Source organism: Mustela lutreola, chromosome 1, assembly GCF_030435805.1.
Source record: "Mustela lutreola isolate mMusLut2 chromosome 1, mMusLut2.pri, whole genome shotgun sequence".
Lineage (NCBI taxonomy): Eukaryota > Metazoa > Chordata > Mammalia > Carnivora > Mustelidae > Mustela > Mustela lutreola.
The window spans coordinates 275,163,961-275,185,586 of NC_081290.1; the positions used below are offsets into that span (position 1 = coordinate 275,163,961).

Genomic DNA, 21,626 nt, shown 5'->3' on the forward strand with positions numbered 1-21,626 from the left:
ATCTCATTGAGTGACATTTAATTCCTCAGTGTTGGTTAAAAGAGCTCCCAGAGTATATTCTGTCTATCCAATGCTCTTTCTCTCTATATAAATAAAGTCTCAAGATTATGCGAAAGATGCAAATTTGTGAATCTTTGATCCATTCACTGATGTAAAATCTAGTTGCTGAGTGTTGAAAGTACTCTCTCTTTGAGCTACTTTATCATATTCTTTGTTGAATTTTATTCCATAGATCACGTATAAAATACTGAAGTTCCTAGGAAAAGTCATGAAATGTAAACAGTGTAAATATAATTCTTTACATATTTCATTTTTCACTTGCAATCACAAATTTAGATTAATTTAAAACAATTTTTTTTGCTTGTAAAATTTAAATAGGAGAAATGAAAAAATTGGCTCTTTATTTTTTTACAATTGAATCGTTTTTAATGTGCCTGATAGTATTTTAGTATTTTTTTATTTTTACTTTTTTCAAGATTTTCTTTATTTATTTGACAGAGTGAGATCATAAGTAGGCAGAAAGGCAGGCAGAGAGAGACTAGAGGAAGCAGGCTCCACGCCAAACAGAGAGCCCAATGCGGGACTTGATCTCAGGACCCTGAGATCATGACTTGAACCAAAGGCACAGGCTTAACCCACTGAGCCACCCAGGTGCCCCAGTATTTTAGTTCAAAATATGCAATTGATACTGTTTGTCCAAAGGGCAAGGAAGATAATCTTTTATTTTATTTATTTATTTATTTATTTAGAGAGGGAGAGATAGAGATAGAGAGATGTGGGGGCAGAGGCAGAGGAAGATGGAGAGAATCTTAAGCAGCTCCACACCCAACAGAGAGCCTAATACAGGGCTCTATCTCATGACCCTGAGATCATGACCTGAGACAACATCAAGAGTTGGACACTTAACCAACTGAGGCACCCTGGCACTCCACAAACTGATATAATTTTAATAAATTTTCATTCCTGAGGATACATTCCCAAATAAAACAGAATTCGTCCAGATCATCTTGAAAGAAAAGATTTTCACCTATGCATAAACATCTACATTTTAAAATGTGCAAAATTTTTAACTATGTAAATTAAAGCCCTTTTGTTATCTAATTAATACAACTAATAATAATAAAATTATTGCTTTAACATAAATCTAACATTTGATTATTCCATCATCTTAGATGGTAATGTTGAAAATTACATTATTTTCCAGTTATAGAATAATTTACAATAGATTTCTAAAATAAGAGAAATTTAAAAAAAGCATAAATCTAGGTATCAGGAATAAATAATATGTACTCAATGATATGAATTTGCTTTTTGGTAAAATTTATAGTATTGTTGCCATGCTGCTAATTTTTTTATGCATATTCCTATTTTTTTTTTTCTTTTCAGATATTTAACCCATCTGTTTACAATCTATGCCAGTCTGAAACACATGGAGAGCCAGAGGAATGTCTCAGAATTCATTCTCTTGGGACTTTCATATGACCAGAACATGCAAATATTTTGCTTTGTGCTCTTCTTATTCTGTTATGCTGTCCTGTTGGCAGGAAACCTTCTGATCCTTGTCTCCATTCAAGGCAGTCCTCTTTTGCACCAACCCATGTACTACTTCCTCAGCCACTTATCCTCTATGGACATCTGCTACACCTCTACCATTGCACCTAAATTTATTGCTGACCTGCTAATGGAAAGAAAAACCATCTCCTATGGTAGTTGCATGTTACACGTCTTGACAATGCACTTCTTTGGAATGACTGAAGTTTTAATCCTTACAGTCATGGCCTTGGATCGCTACACTGCCATCTGCAAACCTCTCCACTACCTGCTTATCATGAACAGGACAAAGTGCCGTCTCCTAGTCTTGGCTGCATGGGCTGGTAGGGATGTCCACTCCTTTCCTCAATTACTTATGGTAATCAGGTTGCCCTTCTGTGGTCCTAATGAGATTAATCACTACTTTTGTGATATTTTTCCTTTGCTAAAGGTGGCCTGCACCGATACCTACATCACTGGTGTCCTTATGGTTGTCAATTCAGGACTGGTTACCTTAGTGACATTTGCAGTTTTGTTTTTTTCTTATATTATTATATTAATCAGTTTAAGACATCACTCAGCTGAAGGAAGATGCAAGCCTTCTCTACCTGTGTGTCTCATATCACTGTGATAGCTTTATTTTTGGGCCTTCAGTCTTTGCCTAACTTTAACCTCCAACCACTTTCTCTGAAGATAAAATATTTGCTCTGTTTTACACCATCATTGCTTCCTATGTTCAATCCTTTAATCTATATGCTGAGAAATACAGAGATCAACAGGCCATGAGAAGACTTGGTGTCAAACAAGAGGGCTCAACATCTTTTTAACAAAACAAGGAGCCAGCTAGACCTACATAGGATAGGGAAGAAACCATTTCAAAGTGTACTTGTTCAGCTTGTATCAAGCTCATGAGTGACAAAAATCGGAACTTAAGAGTTTAATAATAAATAGAAAGAAATATTAATTTAATCATTCAAAAATAACTTTAAAACATAGTTAGTTTTATAGACTTTGAGATGGTAAGGACAAGCTTACAGGCACAATATTGGTAATATGTACAGTTAAGACAATGTTATATAATCTGTGAATTGTGATGGAAAAAGAAAATTTTAATAATTTTGTATTAAAAATTCAGGTATGTTGGCTAGACCACATGAGGAAATATTCTCTATAGCAAAGGAGTTGTTAAAGTCTATGATTTTAGGGGCACCAGGGTGCCTCAGTGGGCTCCTCCGGCGAGTCTGCTCCCTGATGCCACGGCTCGGGGCGACGGGGCCACTGGCAGCTCTCATACCTCTTATAGCTCTGACAAGAGCCCTGACAGCTCTGACAGCTCTTACAAGAGCTCTGAGGGCTCTGACGGGTCTTACAAAAGCTCTGACAGCTCTGATGGCTCTTACAGCTCTTACAAGAGCTCTGATGGCTCTGAAGGCTCTTATAACCGCTCTGATGGCTCTGACAGCTCTGACAGCTCTCCCGGCTCTGACGACTCTCCTACTCCTCCCCAGCTTCAGCCTTGCAGACTAACCTTTATAGGGGTGGTTGAGCCCTGCCCCCACACAGGTGGCCAATGGGATTTAAACTCCCCTCAGTAAATATAGGTATGCCCTTCTGATTGGATGTCTTCACCTGGCCTGACTCGCCCTTGTATCTAGGCTTTGCAAGTAAGTTCCTCTGGGAGGGGCAGGGTCAATCTAAGTTCACTGCATAGGGTCAATCTAAGTTCACTGCAACAAAATGGCTCTCTCTGGCCAACCAGTCCCTTACAGTGTATTATTATTTTGGCATAGAATGCAGTGATTCATTGGTTGCTTATAGCACCTACTGCTCATTATATCAAGTGCCTTCCTTAATACCCATCATCCAATTATCCAATCTTTCCACCTACTTCTCCTCCACCAACCCTCAGTTTTTTCTTATGGTTTAAGGTTTTATCCTATATTATTTGTTCTTTCAAAATAAATATTTTTAAGGTTGCCAAGAGGGTATTTTTGTTTAAATTCAGTTAGCTAACTTATAGTACAACAATTTTTTTTTTAATGTGGTGTTTCCATGATTCATTAGTTCACCATAACACACAGTGCTCATCTCAACATATGCCCTCCTTAATACCTATCACCTTGTTACACCATCCTGCCATCTAACCTCCTCTCTCCACAACTTCAGTTTGTTTCCCAGAGTCAAGGGTCTCTTGTGATTTATCTTCCTCTCTGATTTCTTCCCTTCTGGTTGTCTCTCCCTTACCCTATGGTCCTCTGTGGTATGCCGTGTATTTCACATATGAGTGAAAACATATAATGACTATCTTTCTCTGATTGACTTATTTAACTTAGCATAATAACCCCCAGTTCCATCCATGTCTATGCAAAAGGTAGCTTTCATCCATACTGATGGCTGAGTAATATTCCACTACATACACGAACCACATATTTTTCCAGTCATCTGTTGACAGGCATCCCAGTTCCTCCAAATCTGGCTATGGTGGACATTACTGCTATGAACATTGGGGTGCATGGGCCCTTTCTTTTCACTACATCTGTTTCTTTGGGGTAAATACCTTGTAGTGCAATTGCTGGGTTGTAGGATAGGTCTACTCTTAACTTTTTGAGGAAGCAAACACTTATTTAGCACTAAGCTTTAATAGGATTATGAGATCTTCATTTTCCCTGTTCCTGTCTCTCTAGGGCCATACCCTGTCATTTATCCTTTATAAACTCATTGTCTAGCACACTGTCTAGCACATGGTAAAAGTTCATTAAGTAACTGTTGACTGAATAGATGAATTAACTACCATAACCACACTGAATTCACCAGATTTCCTACAAACTGATTTTCACCCCTGACCTTGGTTATGTAATCCCTCTCTTAGGAATGTTCCTATACCAAATGATGTGTACATATTCAAACTGTGGACAGGATTTCATGTTTCAGGTTCCATTTTTGTATGTCATTTCATATTTGAACCATTCCTGAACCTCTGGATCTTTCTTTTGTGTTCCTCACAGCATGCTTTCACAGCAACCCTTTGCTGCCACTACCTTACCATTTATAATATGGTGTTGTCATTTTCTGACCCTGCTGGTTGTCTCTCAGGTGATCTGAAGCTCTCTGAAGGCAAGACCCAAATTCCTCTCTATTTACCATTGAGAAACAACCATTAATGTGTCTGATATATTCTTTGGGCTAAATAAATTTTTGTTGATATTCCTTCTGTTGAGGGACAGAAGGAATAAATAGAATAAATTTATCCTGAAGTTGTTTTGAATGTAGATGGAAACGTATATTTTAAAAATATCTATTCATAATTAAATGTTACCAAAAATTAAACTAATTAAAAGAGAAAAATTACATGAACAGTTCCCAATCATATGATGAAATCTTACTGAAAGCAGGAAGAGTAGCAAGTTAAGCTATTTGCTTTGTAACTGAGAATCTGAGTTTCAATTTCTTTCTCATCACACATCTTAAGCAGGAGTTAAAACAAATTGAAGTTTCTTGAAGAGATCTAGTTAGAAGGCTCAGAGTCTGAATCAGACAAAAATGAGAAAATATTTCTATACACTCTACTATTTTTATTTTTACCTTCCTTTATACTTTTATTTTTCTTTCAACATTTATCATGGACTAGACATTGCTCTACTTGTAAAAACTATTCTTTGTTACAGACAAAATCTTTAAGGAGCAAAAATTTACATAAAGACTATAAATTCTTCTATCATACTTAAAAATCATTTATTTGAACATCACATTTTTTAATGGCTTATCAGCATAAGATGGGTGATATGAACGATATCAAATGATTCTGAGGTCTACAGGAAATTTGGAAACATGGTATAATATTCTTATTCCTAAGGTAGTTACAAAACACAATATTACAGTGATGTGTTATCATCACATATGATAAATAAAATTAAGCAGAGTTGTTAATGGAACATCTCTAGAATTTATTTCTAGTCACAAATTAATATAAATATAACACATAATTTTATATAACTATATATCACTATGATATACATGTATATAATAATATAGCATGTATATGCATGCTATATATATAACATTATAATACATATATATTATAATATATATTACATGTAATATGGAGTATGAGGCACTATCCCCAATTCAATATATGGTAACTATTAAAATCATTTTTCTATCACCATTGCCTTGCATTGCATCATAGCATTAAAGGACATGGACTGAGAAATCAGGTAGATTCAGATTATTGACTCTTTGGTGTTCTTATTTTGAGACTTTCCTCTTTCTACTTCCTCTCCTATAAAATGGGGATAACGCCACCCTTTTTGATTTGTTATATAGATTGCTGCTTAATACCAATATATTTTTAATTATTAAATTAGGATGAAAGCATATGAATCCATATACATGAATGAAGCTAGTAAAACTAAACCTCAGTTTGATAGAATTGTCCAAATATTCAAAGAGTGATCCTGGCTTAGGGTTATTTTTCCTTTTCTTGTGCCCACTTTGTACTTTTTAATGCAAAGTCTAGGATTCATATCATTCACTTTTTTTTTTTCATTTTATAGGTGCTCTTTGCAAAAAGGACATCCAAAATGTCCTTTTGACCTTTGCTTGAGTTGAATCAATGTAGATCTCCAGGCACATTATTTGGCATCTGAAATAGCTTTCTTACTACACAATTTTCTAATGGCATCTTTCATCTGATCATTTCTCAAGGTATAGATTAAAGGATTTAACATGGGTGTTATTGTAGTATAGAACACAGCAACTGCTTTATCAATAGATAAAGTAGCTGCAGGTCTCATGTACACAAATATGCAGGGCACAAAGAATAGGACAACCACTGTGATGTGGGAGACACAGGTGGAGAGGGCTTTGCGCCTTGCCTCCAAGCTGTGGTTCTTTAGGGAACGCAGAATGACCACATAGGAGACCATCAAGAGGAGGAAGTTTAAGACACAGATGAAACCACTGTTGGCAGCAACAAAGAACCCTAGAGTGTGGGTATCAGTGCAGGCAAGATTGAGCAAAGGGTTAAGATCACATATAAAATGATCTATGATATTAGGGCCACAGAATGGTAATGGGATGATAAAGAGGATTTGTATGGTTGCATGTAGGAAGCCTCCCACCCATACCACTCCCATTAGAAGGCTGCACACCTGCCGATTCATGATGGTCATGTAGTGCAATGGCTTGCAGATGGCCACATAGCGGTCATAGGCCATCACAGTAAGCAGGATCACATCAGCACCTCCAAAGAAATGCTCCCCAAATATTTGGATAATACATGCATTGAATGGGATGGTCTTCTTTTCACGGAGCGATTCTATGATCAGTGTAGGGGTATTTACAGAAGAATAGCAGGCATCAATGAAGGAGAGATAGGCCAGAAAAAAGTACATGGGGGACCCTGATAATGGGCTGGCAGTGATAGTGACTACAGTGAGCACATTTCCTACCACAGAGATGATGTAGATGACCAAAAACACAGTAAATACGATTTTCTGCATCTTTGGATTCTCTGTGAGCCCCAGTAGAACAAACTCTGTCACATTGTTCCTATTCTCCATAATTTCATTTTATGATTAATTATGTTACCTGAAAAGAAATCAATTTTTATTAATGTAACCTTGACTATATTAAGCTTATTACCTAGTAAATAATAAATGCCTAAATTTCATTGAGTCATGAATTCTCATGCTGTTTTTTGACATATAAAGTAAGCTCAAGTTCTGAAGATCATCTGTACATACTTCATCATCTGAGATAACCAAGAGACTATGTTGTTGTAGTCAAGGCTATAACTACAAAGCCAGAATTTTTTCTTGAAGATCATCTGAGCATACTTCATCTGAGATAACCAAGAGCTATAAATACAAAGCCAGGATTTTTTCTTTTATCCTTAGAATTGACAATATTAGTGGAAGGATGAACAGAAGTTGGAGGAAGGGTGCCAGTTGGATAAAACTTTGGTAGCAATATTTGTGTATCTTGGATAAACTCAGCTGAGCTCCAGTAAGGGGATGTAAGCCAGAAACAGAAAGCCCATTATCAGACTATTTAAAGAGTTGACAAAAATTGTAATAGCATATTTCTTATGGGAATATAATAAAAGGCTACAGGACCTACCATAAAAAAATTGGTTGTAACTGGGTAAAAACCCAGGAACTGGAGGGTATAGGCTTAGTGAAATGAGTCAGTCAGAGGAAGACAATATCGTGCTGTTCACTCATTTGTGGAATACAAAAAATAGTGCATCAGATCATAAGTGAAGGCCAGGAAAACTAAATGGGAAGAAATCATAGAGGGAGGCAAAACCATGAAAGACTTTTTTTTTAAACTTTTTTTGTTTATTTGACAAAGAGAGAGATCACAAGTAGGCAGAGAGGCAGACAGAGGTGGGGGGGAAGCAGACTCTGTGCTCAGTGGAGATCCTGATGTGGGGCTCAAACCCAGGACCCTGAGATCATGACCTGAGCCAAAGGCAGAGGCTTAACCCACTGAGCTACACAGGCACCCCAGGACTTTTAACTCTTGGAAACAAGCTGAGGGTTGCTGAAGGGGAATGGGGTAGCTGGGTGATGGGCATTTAGGAGGGCAAGTGATGTGATGAACACTGTATGTTATATACAACTGTTGAATTATTAAACACTACATCTAAAACTTATGATGTACTATATGTTAGATAAAAAGTTTAAATTAAAAAAAAAAAAAAACCCTCCAGGAACAATATACTAGCTAATAAATATATACTTCTAACAAGTGATTGCTATGTGCATGGATGGCATGGTAGTAACCTGAATGCTTAGTATTGCACCACCAATTTTGCAAATGAAGAAACAATTGCAGAACTGATGGAAATAATAAGAATAATAAACACAATATCAACTTACCAGACTCTGTTTTTGCAGAAATGTAATTCTTTAATCCTCACTACAAACCTCTAAGATGATTACCACTATTTTTATACTTCTTTTACATAGTAGAAGATGCAAACTTAGGGAAGAATGAAGGATCCTGGCTAGATCCAGCAGATAGTAAAGAGTAGAGCCAAGGTTAGATCAAATTATACTTGCTATTTTTTTTTCTCCAAATTTTTAATCTCTACCCTACCTTGTCATGTTCCATTAAACAATCCTGAAGTAGTAATCTCCTTTTTCAGAAGGCCATAATAATTATAATGACTTTCATGACATTTTGGAGGCAAATATATATGAAACAGTTTCATCAAAACACACACATATACACATTGGAATCCTTAAATATTAATAAAAAATGTGGCGCTACTTTCATTGAGGAGCACTCTTACTTTAGCCTTTTGTGCAGACCCATTAGCTCCCTTTTCAATCCCCTTACAAGCATAGGTCCCCAAATTTTTCTGCACACCTTGGAAGTGACTACAAGAGTGGTTGAGTGCACTGTATTGGTTTGAACTTTAGAAAGACTAGACTAGAACATTGCCTTTTACACTTGCAACTTCCTTTATTCAAGGTATATTTCTAGACAATGTACATCCTTGTTTCTTCATCTATGATTTGAAAATGATCATATCCGTATCCTAGGTGTCACAAGAATTGATTGAAGAAACATATACACATGCCCACCACATTAAGGGGGGCACATAAGAATTTTTACTTATTTTTGTGACTGTGTATGCCACTAGGAGATTTGAATAATTGGTATTTTGAGTAATGTATGCATAAACCTTTAACCATGCAATCAGCTCACAAAGGTTCATCTCCAATTTTACTTCTCAAGAAGCCACAGAGACTCACATTATCCATAACAGTTAACCTCAGGAAGGAGTCTTCATGGTCGTGCATGGACTAAATGACTGTGATTTATGCCATTTATTACTCATATTTTTGTATTCTCTCTCTAGCTCTGTGTGTGTGTGTGTGTGTGTAGTGTATTTACATTTGATTTTCATGCTTATGATTAGTCTTGAATGGGAAAGGAGGTGTCTCATGGCAAAAAGAAAAGCACCTGGTTTCAGAGAGCTGTGTCCTACAAATTAAATAATCTCTATGAGCCTCAAAGCTTACATTTGCCAAATTAGGTTAATGACATTTGCCAAGTATCCATTGGATAGTTAGTGTGAGGATAAAATATTTTTATATTTGACAAGCTTTGAACATAATGATTACTACATATAGAAAGGATCAATCTAATTTAAGATGATTCAACACTAATGAAAAACTTACCTTATAGACTTAGATGATCTTAATGATACTTAATGGCTTTCAGAAATAATTCCATCCTCAGACTGATGCCTTCTTGGATAGGGGTCTTTTAATATGAAATATATGACACACTCAGACATGGACTATTTAGGTAATTTGATAACCAATCAACAGTTCTTGAGAAAGTAGTTTCTATTAGTCTAAAACATTCCTCCTAGCCTAAAGCCTCAAAATTCTACTCAGAAAAACTGAGATTTGAATTGAGAATGGATTCTTCTGACAATCTGTGGAGAAATGATCACCAGATGGCTCTGGCCCCATAGTCAAGAGGCAAGAAATATGGAGGCAACACTTTCAAATGGGCCATTCCTACCATAATGAATCTTGCTCTGGAAAGGTGAACCCCCCACAACACCTTCATCTGGCACTGCATGGATATTTAAAGAGGTTTCTAGAAAGGTTCAAGGACCTTGGGTTACAACTATTGCTTTCTCCCTCTGGAATTAATTATCTCTTCTGATGGAAAGGCTTTTTCTTAAAAACAGGTGTGCTGAAGAGACGTGTTTGAGAAACATGCAGTTTCAAATAGGGAATTACATTCCCTGTACTTGGAACCCAAACAAAATTTCTCTTTGGGGAATTTGGTTCCTCTTCTTTCCTTTTTTGAAATACTTTATTTATTTATTTACTTGGCAGAGTGCAAGTAAATATTTTATTTATTTACTTGACAGAGTGCGCAAGCAGGGAGAGCAGGAAAGGAAAAAAGCAGAAGACTGACAGTGCTCAACAGGGAGCATAAGGCCGTGTTCAATCCCAGGACCCTGGGATCGTGATCTGAGCCAAAGGCAGAAACTTAACTGACTGAGCCACACAGATGTCCCAGGAACTTTGATTTCTTTGAAAGCTTAATGTCATGTAAATAGAAAAAAGGCATAATTTCATTGTGGGGACTGTGGTATACTTAACCTGTTGACTCCAGATCCACAGAGAACTGCTTCCTTAACAATATTAAAACTTTTGCATCTGAGTTTGACCAGTGAGGGCATGAAAAATGGAAAGGTAGCCATTAATATTCTTTACTCCAAAAGCTATTTTACACATTCACTAGAAAGATAGAAAAGTAAATAGAAACTCTAATAGGATCTCAATTAATAATCTCTGGAATTCATGATCTGGTCAGTAAGAAATACTAGGTAACATTAAAATTGTGGCAAGACATCAAAACACAAGCAGGAAGTTGTAATTTTAACCAGAAAAATTGTTCCACATTCTTGTCACCTGATATCGTTACTCATTTTTCTTTTAGACACCCAAGGAGTTATGTGGTAATATAGTATTGTGGTTTTAATTTGCTTTTCCTGATGACTAGTGATGTTGCACACTTTTTAATGTTATTATTGGATATATAATATATATTATATATAAATGTCTTCATTTAAATTCCAGTTAGTTTCCATACAGGCTAATATTATTTTCATGTGTACAAAATAGTGATTCAACAACTTGATACAATGCCTAGTGTTCATCACAAGTGCTCTCCTTAATCTCCACCAGTTTCTTAACTCATCCCCTACCCCCCTCCCTTATAGTAACCATCACTTTGTTCTCTAGACTTAAAAGAGTCTGTTTCTTGCTTTGCCTCTCTATCTCTCTCTCCACTATCCCTCCATACTGGTTTGCTTTATTTCTTAAATCCAAATATGAATGAAATCATATGTTATTTGTCTTTCTCTGGCTGACTTGTTTCACTTAGCATAATACTCTCCAGCTCCATCCATGTCATTGCAAATGGCAAGACTTCATTCTTTTTGATGGCTAAATAATATGCCATCACATATCATCACCTATTCTTTTCTTTCTTTTTTTTTTTTTCCATCACCTATTCTTTATCCATTCATCAGATGATAGATATTTGGGTTGTTTCCATAATTTAGCTATTGTAAATGATGCTTCTATAATCAGGGATGCATGTATTACTTTGAATTAGTGTTTTTCTATTCTTTGAGGAGATACCTATGAGTGCAATTTCTGGATTGTTGGGTAGCAATATATATATATATATATATATATATATATATATATATATATATATGAATGATTATCAAACTCAACACCCAACAAACAAATGATCCAATTAAAAACGGGCAGAAGAATTGAATACACATATTTCCAAAGTAGATATACAGATGGCTGAGAGACACAGGAAAAGATGCTCAACATCATTGATCATCAGGAAACACAAATCAAAACTACAGTGAAATATCACTTCATACTTGCCAGAATAACTAACATCAAAAATGGAAGAAACAACAGATATTGGTGAGGATTGGAGGAAAGGGAACACTCTTGTACCATTGGTGGGAATGTGAAGTTTGCAGCTGCTGTAGAAAACATTACACATTCCTCAAAAAGTTAAAAATAAAACTACCCTATGATCCAGCATTTGTACTTTACTTTGAGAATTTCTTTTCAAGTCCTTTGTAGAGTATAAAAATAGTAATTCTGGGTTTCTTATTACTTAACTATAAGTGCTTTTTATATATTCTAGATATAGGTATTTTGGTCATATAGATGTTTTACACATTAAAAAATAAATAAAAACAAATAAATATAAACCATATATTTATATATAATTTAAATACATAATTGCATATAATATAAAATATTTATACATAAGTGCATATGCTGTATTTTTTTCCTAGTCTATGAATTGTTTTTTTTTAATGACATCCAATGAACAAAAGACTTAAAATATTAACAAGTTTCAATTTTCAGTTTTTCTTATAGTTTTGGCTAATTGTGCAATATTTAATAAAAATAATCTTTCTATTATTTCTATAGGTTTAGCTTTAAAATCTATGTCTCTGCTTCATTTTGACTTAATTTTTGTGTATGGTGTGAGGTAGTAGTCCATGTTCATTTTTTTTTTTTCATATGGGTATCCAATTGACCCAACATAGTTAGTTGAAAAAACATCTATTCTTTCTCCCAGTGTATTATCTTGACATTTAAAAAAAAAACAAAAAACAAAAAACAAAAAAAAACACTCACATTTAGGTCTATTTATGGATATTCTATTTTTTCAATGATCTATATATTTATCCTTATAGAAATACAACACAGTGTAGTTTATGTGATATTTTATATATATAAATATACACATAGTTTAGCTAGAATAAGTTCTCTCTCCCTTTTTTTTTAAAGATTTTATTTATTTATTGGACAAACAGAGATCACAAGGAGGCAGAGAGGCAGGCAGAGAGAAGAGGAGGAAGCCGGATCCTTGCTGAACAGAGAGCCTGATGCAGGCTCAATCCCAGGACCCTGGGATCATGACCTGAGCTAAAGGCTGAGGCTTTAAGCCACTGAGCCACCCAGGTTCTCCTAGAATAAGTTCTCTAACTGCTCTCTTTATTCCTCTGAGATTTTACATACAAGTGGTATCATAGTATTTGTCTCTTTTTTTCCATTTTTTAATTTATTTTTTTAATTTCTTTTCAGCGTTCCAGAATTCATTGTTTATGCATCACCCCCAGTGCTCCATGCAGTATGTGCCCTCCATAAAACTCACCACCAGGTCACCCAATCTCTCACCCACCCTCCCCTCCAAAACGCTCAGTTTGCTTCTCAGAGTCCACAGTCTCTCATGGTTCATCGCCCCTGCAGTTTCCCCCAGTTCACTTCTCTCCATCTCCTTTCTTTTTCTGGCTTATTTTACTTAGTATAATGCTTTCCAGATTCACCATGTCTTTCAAAATGGCAGGGTTTCCTTTTTTTTTTTTTTTTAACGGCTGAATATTATTATATTCTTCATTCATCTATTGAAGGACATTTATATTTTCCCCCATAGCTTGGATACTGTAAATAATGTTAGCATAAATGTTGGCGTGTAGATATCTCTTTAAGATATTGGTTTATTTGTTTACTTTGTTCAGGTAAACTCCACACCCAACATGGGACTTGAGCCTCAGGTCCTAAGATCGAGAGCTGTATGGTCTATGGACTGAGCCAGCCAGGCACCCCCAAGATGCTGAATAAAGTCTTTCAAATATACCCAGAAGTAGGACTGCTAAATCATATATAAAGTAGATCATTTTTTTAAGGCTTTGAATTATCACCATATTGTTTTCCATAAAGGCTATGCCATTTTACATTCCAACCAACAGTGTCGTGATTAGTGTGAGAGAGGTGTCCTATTTTATTCTTTTTCATATGGATATCCAGTTTTCTCAAAGCCATGTATTGAATTTACTGTTCTTTCTGTACTGTGTGTTTTGGTACTCTTGTCAAAAATCAGTTCACTGTATATGCGTATGTCTATGTCTGGATTCTTTATTCTGTGCCATTTTTCTATGTGCCTGTTTTCATGCCAATATCATACTGTTTTGATTATTACAGCTTTGTAATACAGCTTGAAATCAGGTAGTGGGATGCTTTAAGCTTTACTCTTGTTTCTCTGGATTCCTTTGGTTTTTCAGGGTATTTTTGTGAGTCCAAAGAGAATACGGATAATTCTTTCTCTACCTGTGAAAAAGGCCATTGAAATTCTGATCAGGAGTGCATTGAATCTATAGATTGCATTAGGTTGTGTGAACATTTTCACAATATTTATCTTTCTAATTCCCTGAGCATGGAATTTTTTTCACTTATTTGTGTATTATTTTATCTTTTTCTAATATATCTTATGGTATCCAGTCTAAAAGCTTTCACGTTCTAGGTTAAATCTATTCTTCAATATTTTGTTGATTTTTCAGCTATTGTAAATAGGATCATTTTCTTAAAATGTCTTTCAGTAGTTTGTTCTTAGTGTATAGAAGTGCAAGTGATATCTGTACGTTGATAGTTTTATCTTGCAAATTTATTGAATTCATTTATTAGCTCTAATTTTTTGGTGGAATTTTAGGATTTTATATATATGAAATCATGTGTTTAGTTATAGAGATAGTTTTACTTCTTTCTTCCTCAATTGGATGCTTTCATTTACTTTTTAATCTAATTTCTCTAGTAGAAACCTTTAGTAAACTGTTTGCTATTAGTAATGAGAGGGAACATCCTGGTGTTATTCTGATTTTAAGTTGGAAATATTTTGTGGATTGTTGTTCTTTATATGTTTAGTGATTTTTCTAAATTATTTTTCTAAAATCCATATTCTGTGTGGTTAAAGAACTCTTCTATTAGCTTACAGGTTAGCTAGCTATTTGACAGAGACATCTTTAAACAATTTGTACAAAAAATAATAATAACATAGATCTAGGTCTACCTTAAGTTGTGTTCAGACTTTGGTGTAATGTCTCTTCAAAGTACATTGAGGCTTCTTCTTTTTATGACCTGATGCTTAATTGTGTAAATATCCTATCTATCTATCTATCTATCTATCTATCTATCTTCTATCATCTATAAAATGTATATTCTTGTTAGATGTATAATTTTATGTGTCTACAATACTTTAAGTTGCATTTTTCAGATCTTTTCTGTTCTCCTGACATAACGTTTGCTTTGCTCATCAATAATTCAAAAAAAGGAGTATTGCAATTTTCTCCTGTGAAGATGGATTCATATTTTTTTTCATATGGATTTACCTAATTTTGTTTCATGCATTCTGAGGCTGTATTACTGAGTGCGCATATGAGTATGGGTTATGCAGAAAGGAAAAGACAAATGCTATAATTTAAGGGCAGTATTGGAAGAATTTACTTTCATGATATGGACAGCTATAGAAGAAACCAAGGAGTGTGCAACATCCCAGGCTAGTGAAGTTGAGTGTGTTAGAGTATGGTGGGTGCAGAGAAGGGGCAAGCAGAAGTGGAGATGAGCAATGCAGAAAGGAAAAATATGTATTAAAATAAAACCCTAGATGGACCTGGCGTGAACCCAGGAGGATCACCTGCGATGTACTAAGGGCTATGATTTACTCAACCTGTCCCCATGAGGTTCTACTGACACTCTATTTCTCTCTCACTCAAGGAGAGGGAGATAAAGCAAAGGAAGATAAAAACAAACAACAAAAAAAAGCGGGGGGGGGGATGATTATGCACTGTGGCATTTCCAAATTCTAACAAGTGCCCAAACATATTAATATCCAGTAGCACAAAAAAGTTATAATTGGATTGATAAATAATTCAAGATTTGTTAAATATATATTATGTATTATGATCAACAGCAGAGACTTCAGTCTTCAAGGAAAGTATTCTTGAAGAGGAGAGAGGGAGAAAGGGAGGGGGGTGGGAGATGGAATAGCCTGGTTGTGGGTATTAAGGAGGGCATGTATTGCATGGAGCACTGGGTGTGGTGCATAAACAATCAATCTTGGTACACCGAAAGAAAAAAAAATTTGTAAGAGGTTGATAGACTTACAGAAATGAAATGGACGGCAACTTCAGAGAAAAATATGTATATATATCCATAATATTACATCAGGGCTATAACACTGCAGAAGTATTGAATCACTCACTAATAACTCTCATGAGGTAAATGACAAAATCCTCAAGCCCATCTATATGACCTTATAAAAATGTGGGCTTTATTTTTCAAATTTTAACCACATATGCCCTGGCCACTCTAAAATGCCTGTGGGAGATTTTCCCTCAGGTCCTTCTTGTGCTTTTAATTCAAGGTATTCCCAGTAACACTTTCCTGAAAGCTTCTTTTGTATGGAAGATTCACAGGAGCGTCAGGGACATTCCACATGTGTTTGCTATTTTATAGCACAGGCACAGAATTTAAAATAACAACAACACAGCCTGAGGATCACCCTGACATTCCAAAGAGGTTTAAAATCTCACAGAAGTGAACATCCTGATTACTATGTATGTATGTGTACATGTGTATAATGTAATGTATGTTTATATATTAATGTATGTATATATACATAAATATGTATGTTTAAATTGGGAAGAAATAACTAGGATATTTAACAATTTATTTTACATAGAAATTCGAACTTATTAAAAAAATGGAACTTATTGCATCCTTATTTTTAAGTTTAAATTCTTCTGGAATAAATTTTCTTGTTGGTTATTTTATAGAAAGGTCATTCAGGATATTCACGATAAAATCTTGATAATTTAAGGGTAAAGGGAAGGTTTAAAGTTTTTATTTATGAGAGGGTATTTAAGCAAAATCAATAAAGTATGAGCTTCCAAATCACATTGAAAAGGTTTAGATACAAACTGCCCCCTCATACTTGTGCAACCTTGGGTTTAAATTTCCTTATTTGCAAAACAGGGGCAATAGTACAACAATATACCTCATCAGGTCATAGTGTAGACAAAATAGTTGGTAAATGAAAAGAGGTTACTAAAGTGCCTAGAATATATTATTATTTACCATTCTGGTTTTAAATATTTAACTATAAATGTGTCACATAATTGAGCCCATAAATTTCAATATCACATTTTTCTTTATTATAGATGTGATAAAGTTAATTTTATTTATTTAACAGAGAGGAACACAGTGAGAGAGGGATCACAAGCAGGGGGAGTGGGAGAGGGAGGAGCAGGCTTCCCGCTGAGCAGGAAGCCCAGTGTGGGGCTCAATCCCAGTAATCTGGGATCATGATCTGAGCCAAAGGCAGATGCTTAAGGACTGAGCCACCCAGTGCCCTGGATGTAATAAATAGTTTTAAAAAGCCAGAAGAATCAGGGCATCTGGGTGGCTCAGTCAGTTCAGGAGGATCTGACTCTTACTTTCCATGCAGCTCACAATCTCAGGGTCTTGAAATCAAGCCCAGGGCAGGCTCTGCATTCAGTATGGAGTCTGATTGAGATTCTCTTTCTCTTTTCCCTCTGTCCCTTAACCTGCCTCTGCTTGCTTGTTCTCTCTCTCTCCCTTTCTCTAAAATAAATAAATGAATGAATGAATGAATGAATATTTTTAAAAGACAGAAAAATCATGTCAAATTGTCCTTGATGGATTTTTACACTATCCATAGATTCTCAGGTCCTCAGTCATAATTTCCACTTCCAAATAAGCTAATGAAACTTCTTTTCCTTTTAACCTGTAGTTAACGTGTGTATGCAAAGAATTCCTCATACATTTTTCTCAAGTGATTTAAAATCTAAAGAGCTGTTCTTGAGAAAAATTCTTTAAATAAAAACGTATGTAAAAAGGTGGACTCTAAATTTACTCCAAAAACCCTGTTCATACATATATACGGTGTGTCTGTGTGTTTGTGTGAGAGAGTGAGAAAGAGGGAGAGAGAGAGAGACAGAGAAGAGAACCAGGATTTTTATTTAATGAATTAAATAATGACCAAAAAGGAAATGATTCAAATGTGAACAGAGGATATTTATGCATAAGGCAACATTCCCAGAGAATTCTATGGTCACTGCTTTGCTGCTTTATAGAATTTTTTTTTTTCTATATGAGTATATGTTTTCCCAACTAATGTTCAGTTACTGAAAACTGAGCAATATCAGATCAAATGTTGAGAGACGTTGAGTCTTAACCAAGATTTGAACTTGTTACAGTTTGGTTCTACAATTTTATGAAAAATTCTCTGTAAGTCCATATATATCCTTTAACTGATCACAACCTGACACATAAACAAGGACTGTTTCAATACTCTCAACTTAAACATAAATAAATATATTGCTAAGCTTTGTTTTATTAACCCAGAACAAATTTATACTAACATCATTTTTTTTTCTTTGCATTCAATGTATGTCTAACATGAGTTCTTCAACTAATCCCATTGTGGAAGAATATAAAATCCACAGGTAAATCCAATGAACTGATGGAAGTATTGATAACTATCTTCTTATACAACAACTTGTTGCTTTCCATTTTGGGGAGCACTCTTCTTCAGACTTAATCCTATCAGAATCATAAGCGTCTATATATCATATCCCTAAATGAACTTTATTTATTTTGCCCTGGAAACAGGACAGACAGATCCAGTATGATTGGTTCCAATACCAGCTGAAGAAAGAGGATCAGGGAGAATGAATTGCTCCATACTAGCAAGAGAAAGGTAACAAGACATAGGAACTTGGACGCTCACCTTCATGATCATTAGACTAGAAATCTGTCCATTACATCATACTGTTCCTTCAGTGGCACCATTAAAATAATTCATTGACTTTAAGACTTTTAGGCAAATTATGTCTGATGTGGCAGACATTTGGTTATAGGTAAAAGGTGATGGCTCAACATAGTCACTCTCTGATCCAAGTTCTATTGCATCTTAGTGGCTATGCTGCTTAACTGCATAGTTAAATATGCAGCACATTCTTTTATTGCCTTGGGTTCTTCAATATTTCAATAGAAGATAACTAGCTCTCTACAGTGATTCTAGCATTTTAAACAGCAACCTCAAAATGTGTCTTTACAATGATTAGAAAAAAGGGAAAGCTTGTATATAATAATAAACTTCTATAACAGACTGGGGAACTTATATTCAGATTCCAGATTGTGTCCCAGTTCCTTTTTCCCTGCCTCTCCATGTTCTGACTCTTCACCAAACCTGTCAAAAAGAAGACTCACTGAAACTTTTATCAACTAATTATCAACCAATTTCTGCTATGATCCAGAGCCTTGATTTTGTCTTTATTTCAAGAATATATCTTTAGTTATCCTGGATATATGGAAAATTTTGTGTGATTGGGATATTATATGTAAATTCCAAAATGTCCATTAACTGGTGAATAGATAAAGAAGATGTGGTGTGTATGTACAGTGGATTATTAGTCATTAAAAATAATGAACTCTTGGGGCACTTGGGAGGCTCAGTGGGTTAAAGCCTCTGCTTTCAGCTCAGGTCATGATCCCAGGATCCTGGAATCGAGTCCCGCATCTGGCTCTGTGCTCAGCAGGGAGTCTGCTTCCTCCTCTCTCTCTCTCTGCCTGCCTCTCTGCCTAATTGTGATCTCTGCCTGTCAAATAAATAAATAACATCTTTAAAAAAATAATGAAATCTTGCCATTTGTAACAATGTGGATGGAGCTAGAGTATATTAGGTAAGTGAAAAAAATCAGCAAGAAATCTACATATTTGTCAATTTATAAATATTTTGTCAATTTATAAATATTACAAAATTTTAAAAGGCTATTGTAGATGTCATATGTTCTGTGTTATTTCAGATAAATTAAGTTTCTATTATGTCTCTGGAATCACCTCAACCACATGGAAAATCAGAACAATGTCACAGAATTTCTCTTCATGGGTCTGTGGGGAAATAAGCAAATGGAGCTACTGTTCTTTTTCTTCTTCCTGCTTTGTTATTTGGTAATCTTAATGGGAAATTTTCTCATCTTACTCACGATCACCTGCAGCCATCTAATCGAACAACCAATGTACTATTTTCTCTGTCACCTTTCCCTCATGGATCTCGGCTACACCTCCACGGTGGTCCCCAGGCTAATCAGGGACTTGGTCACAGCAAGAAAAAACATTTCCTATAACAACTGTATGACCCAGCTCTTCACTGCCCACTTGCTGGCGGGTGTGGAGATATTCATCTTGGTGTCCATGGCTTTAGACCGCTATGTTGCCATTGTCAAGCCCCTGCACTACATGGTCCTCATGAACCGGCGGAGGTGTAACATGTTGGTCTTCATGGCCTGGGGTGTGGGGTTTTGGCACTCTGTCGCTCTACTGCTGGTTATACTCCATTTACCTTTTTGTGGTCCTAATCAGATCGATCACTACATATGTGATGTGAAGCCTCTCTTAAAACTGGTGTGCAAAGACATTCATGTTGTTAATATCTTAATGATTGCAAACTCAGGAATGGTGGTGGTTGCTGTCTTTCTTGTCCTGGTGGCTTCTTACATTCTCATATTATACAATCTTAGGACATACTCTTCTGTAGGGAGACGCAAAGCTCTTTCAACCTGCAGCTCTCATGTAATGGTTGTCATCTTATTCTTTGTGCCTTGTATCTATATTTATGTTCTACCTGCTGGGAGTGAGAACAAGGATAAGGAAGTCTCTGTGTTTTATACTGTGATTGCTCCCATGCTGAATCCTCTCATCTACACCCTGAGAAACATGGAGATGAGAATTGCCATGGGGAAGGTGTGGTCTAAAATGATACATTCAAAATTCTGGTAGGGACACCTTGGTGGTTCATGTGGCTCAAGTCATGATCAGGATCATGGGACCAAGCTCTGCATAGGGCTTTCTAACTAGCAGGGAACCTGCTTCTCCTTCTGCCACCCCCCCCCCTGGTTTTTCTATGTCAAATAAATAAATAAAATCTTTAAAAAAAATTCAGGTAAAGATGATATTTGTTTTACTTCTCACCCTGTGTTCCTAGCGCATTTATTATTTGAGATGTTGTAGAAGATATATAGTTTTCTTGGGGAGTTGGACTAAATGATCTCTAACATTTTAAGAGTCAAAGAAGAAAGTTACTATAGTTCAGATTGCAATCTGCATGCTAAAGTTTCCAACTAGTGGCAGATGTGGTTGAATGGGTTTGAGGAATGCTAGAAATGATTTTCTAAAACACATAGCACAGCCCTTTCCAAAAATATAGATGGAACCCTATTTTCCTTGAATAAAATCCAAACTTCTCTCTTGCTTATCAAAATTCGTCCTGGCCAAATTTGCTAATCCCAGAAGGCATAACATTGGTATAAATTATGGCATTACAATGACACGTTGGGAGGTCAGGGAGAGCTGGGTGATTGCTGACTCGGGTACATTTTCATCTTTGGGTCTTGGCAATTTGCTTTAATTATATATGCATTCTCATTTTTCAAATGTCTATGAAACGCATAATATTGTTCTGTATAAAGTTGTAGCAGTACTTTGGCTAACACATGTGAAGATTTTGCTAGGACATATGGCTACTGGAAACACGTTATATATCTTTCCTCTTTCTTTACCTTTCTTCTTTTTTTTTTTTTTTTTCCCTTTGCTAGGATGCTTTCAACCAACTACACCCAACTCCACATTCTTCAAACATACTCTAAAGTC

At 35.6% G+C, this 21,626-nt stretch overlaps 2 protein-coding genes and 1 pseudogene across 2 annotated transcripts; 2 read left to right on the forward strand and 1 right to left on the reverse strand.

The window, feature by feature from the left end:
- The first annotated feature begins 1,429 nt into the window (after positions 1-1,429).
- On the forward strand, positions 1,430-2,377 carry LOC131808552 (olfactory receptor 4P4-like; annotated as a pseudogene).
- Positions 2,378-6,161: 3,784 nt separating this feature from the next.
- On the reverse strand, positions 6,162-7,091 carry LOC131822583 (olfactory receptor 4C46-like). The gene has a single exon (XM_059158873.1). It carries the CDS (start codon positions 7,089-7,091, stop codon positions 6,162-6,164), a length of 930 nt encoding a protein of 309 aa, XP_059014856.1.
- A 12,735-nt stretch (positions 7,092-19,826) lies between these two features.
- LOC131808603 (olfactory receptor 4P4-like) lies at positions 19,827-20,756 on the forward strand. Its single transcript, XM_059134802.1, has one exon. It carries the CDS (start codon positions 19,827-19,829, stop codon positions 20,754-20,756), a length of 930 nt encoding a protein of 309 aa, XP_058990785.1.
- The last annotated feature ends 870 nt before the right edge of the window (positions 20,757-21,626 follow it).